At 49.4% G+C, this 10000-nt stretch overlaps 3 protein-coding genes across 3 annotated transcripts in view; 2 read left to right on the forward strand and 1 right to left on the reverse strand.

Annotated features, from left to right (window-relative positions):
* LOC135820801 (cell division cycle 5-related protein-like) overlaps window positions 1-3875 on the forward strand; it is a 21313-nt gene extending 17438 nt beyond the window's left edge. The window contains 2 exon segments of the mRNA XM_065333845.1: window positions 144-272; window positions 2681-3875. Coding sequence (XP_065189917.1) covers window positions 144-272; window positions 2681-2800 — 249 coding nt within the window. The 3' untranslated portion in view covers window positions 2801-3875.
* Window positions 3876-5303: 1428 nt separating this feature from the next.
* Window positions 5304-8790, reverse strand: LOC135820811 (mitochondrial import inner membrane translocase subunit Tim9-like). Its single transcript, XM_065333857.1, has 3 exons — window positions 8640-8790; window positions 6179-6274; window positions 5304-5746 (listed from the first exon to the last, which is right to left on the reverse strand). The coding sequence occupies exons 1-3, from the start codon at window positions 8688-8690 to the stop codon at window positions 5630-5632; spliced, it is 264 nt and encodes an 87-aa protein (XP_065189929.1). The 5' UTR covers window positions 8691-8790; the 3' UTR covers window positions 5304-5629.
* A 242-nt stretch (window positions 8791-9032) lies between these two features.
* The window catches only part of LOC135820794 (mucin-5AC-like), a 46237-nt gene continuing 45269 nt past the window's right edge, over window positions 9033-10000 (forward strand). Inside the window, exon 1 of the mRNA XM_065333837.1 lies at window positions 9033-9381. Coding sequence (XP_065189909.1) covers window positions 9219-9381 — 163 coding nt within the window. The 5' untranslated portion in view covers window positions 9033-9218. The remainder of the gene's footprint in view (window positions 9382-10000) is intronic.

The raw sequence follows: 10000 nt of genomic DNA on the forward strand, positions 1-10000 counted from the left end.
TGCTGGTGGTTCTGTTGCTTGTGCTGCTGGTGGTTCTGTTGGTGATGCTGCTGTTTATGTTGCATGTGCTGCTGTTTGTGTTGCATGTGCTGCTGTTTATGTTATGTGTGCTGCTGCTGATGATGCCCGTGGTTTGTGTACAGTCTCGAACACAAGGCATCCTGAAGCAGATGAGCGAGACGCAAGATCAGGTCGAGGCCACGCTGATCGAACTGAAGACGTTCGAGGCGCTGCGCATGCAGGAGCTCCAGGCCATACCGAAACGACTTGGGGTGAGTTGGGTGGCTATCTGTACGACGATGTGTGCCCTAACTGTGTGGTTTGTGGTAGGGATATCAGCGAACGCACTGCGCAGCCCATCTGCGCAGGTCAGCCTGGCCCATCTACGCGCGGCCGACAAGAAAACTCATGAATGCTTTCATTTTTTTGCAAAATATATCGTGCGAAGAAGATGCACGGAATGGCTGAAAACTAGGCTGAGGAATAGTAGCATCCAGAGACTCTCAAACAAATTCATGGTCCATCGCTTCTGACAATGGCAGCGAAGACATCAGGGAGCTGATTGCAGCAACTCTCTACCAAGCGCGATGCTGGTTACTCACCAGGGCAGGGCGCTTCCATCGCGCAAGAAATGGCCGCGAGCGAGAAATGGAAGTCCGATTTTGGAACGATCCAACCAGGGAAATTCCTTGAAAATTGGCCTGAACACCTCTCATACTGGTGTTTCACGATGTGCAAACTTTCAGAGAAATCGACGGGGGAGAACGTGGTGAGTACGTGGGTCCTCGAGTATCGCGTATGATTTGAATGGTCGCGGGGACAGAAGAACAGTAATTTTACGACTCCCAGCGGTGCAAACAGACCGCGGCCATGTTTTCTCTGTCGGCCGCGATCACGTTCAAAAAATCGATGACGCAATGCATGCGCAGAGGCCTGCGCAGTGCGTTCGCTGACATCCCTATTTGTGGTGTAAAGGCCATGCTCACGCCACACGTGACGTGCTGTATGGTGTAAAGGCCATGCTCACGCCACACGTGACGTGCTGTATGGTGTAAAGGCCATGCTCACGCCACACGTGACGTGCTATATGGTGTAAAGGCCATGCTCACGCCACACGTGACTTGCTGTATGGTGTAAAGGCCATGCTCACGCCACACGTGACGTGCTGTATGGTGTAAAGGCCATGCTCACGCCACACGTGACGTGCTGTATGGTGTAAAGGCCATGCTCACGCCACACGTGACGTGCTGTATGGTGTAAAGGCCATGCTCACGCCACACGTGACGTGCTGTATGGTGTAAAGGCCATGCTCACGCCACACGTGACGTGCTGTATGGTGTAAAGGCCATGCTCACGCCACACGTGACATGTTAGTTTACTTTTTCGTCCTGGCTAGCTGGCCTGTCTCTGTTCGTCTCGTCCTGGCTAGCTGGCCTGTCTCTGTTCCTCTCGTCCTGGCTAGCTGGCCTGTCTCTGTTCCTCTCTTTCTGGCTAGCTGGCCTGTCTCTGTTCCTCTCGTCCTGGCTAGCTGGCCTGTCTCTGTTCCTCTCGTCCTGGCTAGCTGGCCTGTCTCTGTTCCTCTCGTCCTGGCTAGCTGGCCTGTCTCTGTTCCTCTCGTCCTGGCTAGCTGGCCTGTCTCTGTTCCTCTCGTCCTGGCTAGCTGGCCTGTCTCTGTTCCTCTCGTCCTGGCTAGTTAGCCTGTTTCTGTTCCTCTCGTCCTAGCTAGCTGTCCTGTTTCTGTTCCAGAAACATCAAGACCGGGTTTGATATGCACTGCAGTACATGTACCTGCACTGTGCTGTGTTTTCTTTGCACTAGTCGGTACAGGATCAAATGGGGCGTTGTCCACCACAGGTTCCGGATGTACGGCTGACAGTACACGTGTACATCATAAAAATGATGTCAACTTGAAATTCTGCCTGGATGGTCCTCAAAGTCAAGTTGCACAGTCTTGGGGGGGGGGGGGGGTTACCGTATTTCCCCGTAAGTTAGTACGTACTAACTTTCGAACTTAGCAGCCACATGAGTACTAACTTTCGGGGGTGGTTCTATCTTTCGGGGAGTACTTTTTTATCGGGGGTAAATGACACGCAGTGGGAAGCCTGCGCAACTCTAGTGTCCGTGCATATGATGTATGTACTGTACGGTGTCTGTACATGTAGGACGGGTACGAACTTACTATCTTTCGGGGGGAACTGTCTTTCGGGGTGATAACCTCGGCAGTGGAAAGTGTATTTTTTATAAGGGGGTACTATTAAAGTCATTGGGGAGAACTAACTTACGGGGAAATACGGTATGTACTATTGTTGGTACATGTACCAAGAGTTTATCACCCCAAGAGTGTGCAACTGCCTGCACAACCTCTCTGCAGTGCTGTGACGGGCGTCGACGGCAGAACTTTACATCACGTGACATGGTTCAAAAGACACCGGCAAACAGTGCAAAGTGACCACAAGAGAGTTGTAGCTTCGGGTACAACTCTCTTGTGGTCACTTTGCACTGTTTGCCGGTGTCTTTTGAACCATGTCACGTGATGTAAAGTTCTGCGTCGGCCGTCCAGCACTGAGAGAGGTTGTGATTGCACACTCTTGGGGTTATGTACTCTTGCTGGTACCATTGCTCGTAGAAGACGTCTGTGTCATTGTGTGTGTATTCATTGCCACGATGTGCTCCCTTGCAGACCCTCAAGGAAGAGGTGACGCAGCAGCGCGAGCGCGAGATGGACCTGCAGCGTCGCTACGGCGACCTGCTCCTGGAACGCGACTCATTGCTACGGGCGACCGGCGCAGCGACGGCATAGTTGCCACGCCGACTAGCAACAAGCATGCCAACGCCCGCCGCGCACCTGTCCTTGTGTGTGCACTTGTGCAATCAGAACGATTCCTATCTTATTGGTACGACCAGTGGAAGAACGGATGCATCCGTGTGTTGAGTGTTGTCTGCATCGCGTGCCCGTCGCCTTCAGTAGTGGTTGTTCATACCGTTGCTGTTGTGTCTGTGCTCTGCGTTTGTTCGCAAACTCCGTGTGGTGTATTGTGTTGTCGTGGCCGGCCGTGCTTGCCCGTGCCCCGAAGAAAAGCCCTCCGATGTTATCGCAGCGCAAGGAGTGCAAACTAGTAGGACATCCCAGGGCCCCGGCTCTGCCCTCACTGGACGGGGTTTCGTCTAAATTTGGCAATTTGGTCTAAATTTGACCCTCGCTTGTGTGTTTTTGATAGCATGTTTGAAGAGGTGTGTTTTACACAATCTTTTCATTCTGCTACCCGTTGGTTGCCTTTCCTGTCGTTGCTACTGTTCTTAGTTCTGCGGTGGTGGTGTTTTTTCTACACAAATCTCTGTGAGTGCGTTGTGTGAATTGAATTCCGCTGGTTTTGTTGTGTACCACCCGCTCGCCCTTAATTGTGAACTTGTACGTTGACTTTGCTGCGAGTACTAGTACTGCGGTGTTTGCATGTGCTGGGCTGGCAGTATACATAGGCCGCCATGTCCAGCCACCACCGATCCCACCCCTTCTTTCCATGTACACTTATGCTCTGCAGACGCTGCCTCCCGTGCATGCGTGCTGTGCAATCTATTATGCAGTATGGTAGTTGTTGTGGCTGGCCGCACCTCTACCGCCCCGCTCTCTCTCTCTCTCTCTCTCTCTCTCTCTCTCTCTCTCTCTCTCTCTCTCTCTCTCTCTCTCTCTCTCTCTCTCTCTCTCTCTCTCTCTCTCCCCCCCCCCCCCCCCTCCTCCTCTGTTGCAGTTACGGATGGTACACCATGACTTCTCTCTGTGACTGCACGTGTAAATAGCAAGCTCTCTCTTTTCGTAACACATCGTCAACATTGCATATAAGGAATCTCCTTGATACATTCTACTTGTGTGAAGCATACTGCCCAGTTGTTTGTTGGTCCTATTCTGGTAGCCAGTTGCATGCTTGGCCGGGGCCGGGGAAGGGCAGGTCTTGGAGTAGTTCTCTTTCTGTTCCTGGTGACGAGAAGTTAGTTTGCATCCAAGGGTTATAAATCACCACCGGTATTACTACTCCTTGGCTTGCATGCAGATTTATAGAGTTATGCAGCTTGCACGTGAAGTCGTACAAATAATTAGGGTCCCTAGGCCCTACTCCCTAGCTCAAGTCAAACACGGCCTCTTTGCTGCATATATTATCACTTGAACAATCAACTGTTCACCAAATTTTCACGCCTGGCCCATCATCGGGGTAAAAACCGGAAAATGGCATTTAAAAATTTATGTTTTTTTTTATAAAACACCAAGAGTTTATAATGTACTCTTGGTACCATGTAGAGTAGAACCCGGGTTAGGGATCCACCTAACTCTGCGCGGACATAGCTGGACTCAGTTGTACAGGGATGGGCAAAAAGGTGTGTAAAACGACTTTTTGTGCGTAGATGGACCCCGGAAAAATAGTTTGGAGCGAAAAAAATTACGGCTTCCTCGGAAACCGAGGCCCCCCCCCCCTTGGGCCGGAAATTAAATCCCGGTATAAGGATCCCCCGCACAATTATGTACATGCCAAGTGACCCCCGGGCTCCAAAGGATCACCCGCACAATGTACGTGCCAAGTGCCCCCCCCCCCCCCCCGCGGGCTCCGATCCCTAATCCGGTGTGACCCTTAACCCGGGTTCTACTCTACCAGTCAGCATTAGACTTGCCCTATCTCGATCAAAACTTTGAGATCACTGAACATGTTCATTGTCATGTGTGTGTGTGTGTTCTCCTGCATGGCATGTCCAGCGATGAACAAGTGATGTGGGATGGGCGCATGCTGCAAGGTCCAGTTGAAGTAGAAAGGATAATATAATTGACCACATGCACTCGTGCCATCTGCTCCTCTGAGTGACAGTAATTATTTCTTGTACACCCACACGCAGGTTGCTACAATGCTGCTCACTGAAATCCGGCCGCGTGAGTCAAGTTGGCGTCGTACACCTTTTCGCAGCCCAGTGTTCGCGAGTCTAGGGCCATGCAACACCCGGCATGTAGATCTACTTGAGAAACTCGACTGGATTTCACTTGAGCAGTACTGTACTAACATACTTCACTTGAGCAGTACTCTACTAAAATACTTCACTTGAGCAGTACTCTACTAACATACTTCACTTGAGCAGTACTCTGCTAACATACTTCGAAGTAACATTACATGTACTAGCAAGATCACTCGTCGACAAATACAAGACTAGCTCCATAAACTCCCAGTCTATCTCCGGGGTAACTTACGGAATCTCGCTGCATGCAATGTAGTGCATAAACACCTGCTGAGTTACACGCCAGGCCAGGTAAACATGTTTGCTGCAAGTCGGTTTCCAGTTTTCTACAAGACTAGTATTCGCAAACGGACGAGTTGTGAAGGGCAGCTATTCACATGGCTACAGTAGGGACATATGTACAGACAGAGAGGCAGCTTGGCCATGAACACAGAAACATGGCATGGACAGTATTTCACGTATAGAGAGAGTATAGCTGAGAGTATGTACACAGGTGACAAAATGGCTATATACAAGAGGAATGTACTGATGTCTATTCGCACGCGGTCGACGCACAAGGAAGAGCCAGTAGCACGTGGGAAGTGAGAGTGGCACTGCGGTAATAGTTTGATAGACTCGGGCCGGAGCGTACTGGTGGTTAGGAGAGCGTGCTGCCGCCGCCTTCGCTCTGCAGCTGCTGGTACTCCTGCAGGCGCTGCGAGATGCGCTGCGTCATCTTGAGGAACTTGTCCACGCAGTACGTGACGCACTGGGTCTGCACAACAAGAATACACAAGAACACACACGCACACACACGCACGCACACACACACACGCACACACACACAGCAGCAGCAACACAAGCGCCGCGGGTGTCAACGGCGTTGCCAGCGACGAGTACGGATGCGGAAAACTCGGCCTCTAGCCGAGTCTCACGCGAACCGTGAATTTGACCCATTAGCGCAGCACACCGTACCGCGTACCCTATCCAAATGCATGACCTTTAGGCTGGGATCTATTGATCTTGTCAATAGTGCTGTATTGACACGGCTAAGTGTCTCATTAGCCAACACAAGAGAGAGAGAGAGAGAGAGAGAGAGAGAGAGAGAGAGAGAGAGAGAGAGAGAGAGAGGTGAGAGAGAGAGAGAGAGAGAGAGAGTGTGTGTGTGTGACGGCATGCTGTGTTCCCGCGATCAGTATGATCTCACCTCTGTCTTTGTGACCGTCCGCGTAGAGAAGTCTGTGCAGCACGATGTGAAGCACTGCTCCGATAGGCGATTGTACGTGTTCAGAAAGTCTTTCATCTGAAGGTAGAACAGCATGAATACACACGCACACATGTACCCATCCACAAAACGCACACACACACGATTGATCAATTTCCCCATAAATATTATCTCCTTTCAAAGGTGACAAGCAAATCCCATTGGGCAGATTGTTCCAGGGTCATTATTTTATAAGATATTATTCCACAGTCACAATGAAATAATGAGAATAAACATGTGATGCGGGCGATTTTAACCAGCCATGGTGCCATACAGCTGTTTCGATCATACACCTAGATCTCGTTAGTGAAGGTCGTGAGATCACTGGATGGCCAGGACTTATGAATAGCACTTGCTATACAGCGCATTGTAGTGAAAACGAAGGAGCGCAGTAGCACGCTCGGAGGTGACATAACTCATACTTGTAAGACTTAGTGCTAATACGTGGCAAGATCACACGACACGTGTAAGACCCTGCTAACATGGATAATATCAAGAGTACATAACCCCCAAGAGTGTGCAACTCCAGCTATGGGGTCTGCGACGGCAGAACTTCACATCACGTGATGAACCCGTACACATTATTTGCACTCTGTGCAAGATAGATACAGGGTTGTACGCAACCCACCTTTGGGTACAACTCTCTTGTGGTCACTTTGCACTGTTTGCCGGTGTCTTTTGAACCATGTCACGTGATGTGAAGTTCTGCCGTCGCAGCACAGCATAGAGGTTGTGCAGGCAGTTGCACACTCTTGGGGGTTATGTACTCTTGATAATATCCATGTCAGCACTCAGCAGTATGTTAATAGTCACATGTACTACTGTAGTAGTAATCATGTGTGTGCACAAGATCACAGCACACTGGAAAACACATTGAAAGTTTGGACGTTGCATTCGCCCGATGTTACCTCAAAGCGCGAGATTTTGCGCCACTTCATTTTCACAGTGATTCTCTGTATAGAAGAGTGCTACTCACACAGGTTTTAGTCATTCACTACTCTCACAACCTTCACCAATTAGAACTGTACGATGGAAATAGCTGTATGCAGGACTTGATACCAGTATCTACTGTAACTTGGAGCCACGTTGCTGGTGTGGTGAATGAGGTCAGCTGGAGGGAGAGCATGTCGTGGGGAGATGGGACTACCGCAGTGTATTGTATTAAAGCCTGTTTTGAATACAAGCCTGACTTTCTAGGTACACTGTAGACACTTGACTGGTTTTAGTGTTGTATACATGGAAATGCCTGGTTTGAATAAAAGCCTGATGGGAAAGCCAAGCCCTGATGCTGGCTTTTACAGGAATAAGCCCGGCTTGAATACGTGACATTACGGTAAGTGATGAACGGACTACGGGCCGAAAAAAAGCTGCTCACCCTCCTGGCCTTCAGCGTATTTTTCATTTACTTGGATGGTTCACTACGCAATACCCATACATCTTCACGACACTCCAAACGGTCTCTGGGCTATACCAATCACTATTTGTCTGTTTTGCCTGCAGTAACTACATTCCTGAAGATGGACCTTGCCCGAAAGTTCGAATGATTATCTCTTTTTCTTTTAGTGATTGGTGTAGCCCAGAGACCGTTTGGAGTGTCGTGAAGATGTATGGATACTGTAGAACGGGTAATTTTAGCGACGTAAAAACCCTAGCGAATTTAGCGATCGACTCATTTTCGCTTAAGTTTCAAGTCGCTAATCCGTTGAGACATTAGTAGTGCACTGGTGACCCGTGAGTAAAATCGCTGCAAATCGCTAAAATAAAACGTCGCTAACCGGTTGACAATGGGAAACCGCTAAAATTAATAGTGGCTAAAATTACCCGTTCTACAGTATAGTGGATGGCTACGGTGGAGTCTTCGCATTTCGAGAAATGGGTTGGCTACATGTACCACGTAAAACTGATCATGGATGAGCGGCTGTGATACCTGGCCTGTAGCCTGGCATTGCTCACAGGGGTAAGACCAGGGTCAGATGAGAGCCCATGGGAGCATACATGATGCTCTCTCGTTGATTTCCACCGAATTTCGTGGTTATTGTATTTTTGTAAAGCCCTTCAAACCGGGTTGCTTCACCGTCCTAAGCCAAAGGCACATACATGTACGTGCACTGACCCACGTCAGAAGTATGTCACCTGTGGCACAGTCTTAGCCTACTCTTAGGCAATCAAACGCGAGCAGCAAGGCAACGTATTAAAGGTACATGTGATGTTAATTTTTTTCCTATTGAATAACACGACCCTTAGTGATAGATCGGCGCCACGACAGTTCAATCCAATGAAATCAACACAAGCACACTGTATACACATGACTGATGATTTGTTACAGATTCAGTAGAGAAGCACTAAGTCTACGTTACGCGATGTTGATGGAAGAGAGAGAGAGAGAGCCCAAGCCCCGACTAACCTGACGCAGTTCCATATCTGCTTGTTGTTCTGCTGACATAAGGGCGGCCATTGTGCTGCTATTATACTGGTCACAAAGTTGTAACAAACTTCCAAACGTTTATGAAAACTACGTGAAAACCTTTTGCGAGCTAGCGCTATAATAATCTTCTTTTGATCTTTCTCGTTTTGATTTTTTTGTTTGATTTTTCGAGCGCTTGCACTTTGCAGCCCCGGATCCCACGCTTGGTCGGTCGCCATTTTCATCTCCAGGGTGACGGCATGCGCTGCCATGGTATGATGACGTCACAGCCCCCAAATGATCCTTTTTTTCTTTTTCTTTTCGTGTGGCGGGTGTTTTGACTTGCTGGCATGTTGCGCTTGCACTTGCCTGTCGATGTCGTCAACCGAGCAAGTGAGCGAACAAAATCAAAGAGTTTGTTTTTGGCGAAGAATCACCGGCAGCATCGTGGGTATGGCGACTCGTACTCGTGCACACGGTAGAACAGTAGAGTTTCTATTATTATGGACTTCTTGATCGGGCCAGTGATTAGCATAGCCGGTCGCAAAGAGCATTCGGACTGGGACCGCTACACGGGCCATGGAAGCACTTGGCAAGGACATTCTGAGAGTGACGCTATCGGCCGCTAGCAGGGCGACGGGCACGGACACGGAGGAGCAGATAGGATCGGGCGTAGCGAGAAGAGACACACCTGAGCGAGCAGGTGGCACTGATAGCTCGGGAAGCGTTCAGGAAACACCGGGTAAGTTCAGTGGGATCTTTGAGACCTGCAATGTTTGTGATCATGGTCTCATTGCAGCCGGTTGTGATGGCACGGACTACATGACATTGTATTACCTCAATCATCACAGATACAGTGTAGCGAGCTGGTATGAGCAAAACGACTCCGAGTCTCGTTATACTGTGTGAGGGGAAATCATTTAAAATACCTCTAACCCTCATCCAGCTAGCTAGGTAGTACTAGTAGGCAGATGAATGAAACTCTGTGACAGGATGGTAGCCGCACTGTCGGACGGTACCCGACAACAGGTCCGAGCTGATCCACTGGCAATGCACAAGTTCAGCCCGAAGACAAATACGTAGGCTAGAACCGTAATACATGTACAGCATACCGGGGGTTTTTTCTCCCCAGTACAAGCCGCACGTTTATAAAACACCAGTAATTTACCCCAAAAAACACGCTGCGGCTTATACTGCGATGGTCAAAGGAACTGTGAAATGCAGGGTACGAGTACAGGTCTGCATCTCGTGACAAATAATCTGGGTGCGGCTTTTGCCCCAGTGCGGCTCTGGAAAATGCGGTAGTATAGTGCCCACAAATGATACGAGCACAGTTCCAACGAGTGAATTCCGACAACACG

This window comes from Sycon ciliatum, chromosome 7 (genome assembly GCF_964019385.1).
Source record: "Sycon ciliatum chromosome 7, ocSycCili1.1, whole genome shotgun sequence".
NCBI classification, from domain to species: domain Eukaryota; kingdom Metazoa; phylum Porifera; class Calcarea; order Leucosolenida; family Sycettidae; genus Sycon; species Sycon ciliatum.

Coding starts and splice junctions, on each gene's coding strand:
- LOC135820811 (XM_065333857.1), bottom strand. CDS start 8,690: ATGGCCGCCCTTATGTCAGCAGAACAACAAGCAGATATGGAACTGCGT. Junction 6,275..8,639: donor CAGATATGGAACTGCGTCAG/GTTAGTCGGGGC, acceptor TTCTACCTTCAG/ATGAAAGACTTTCTGAACAC. Junction 5,747..6,178: donor GGACGGTCACAAAGACAGAG/GTGAGATCATAC, acceptor CTTGTTGTGCAG/ACCCAGTGCGTCACGTACTG.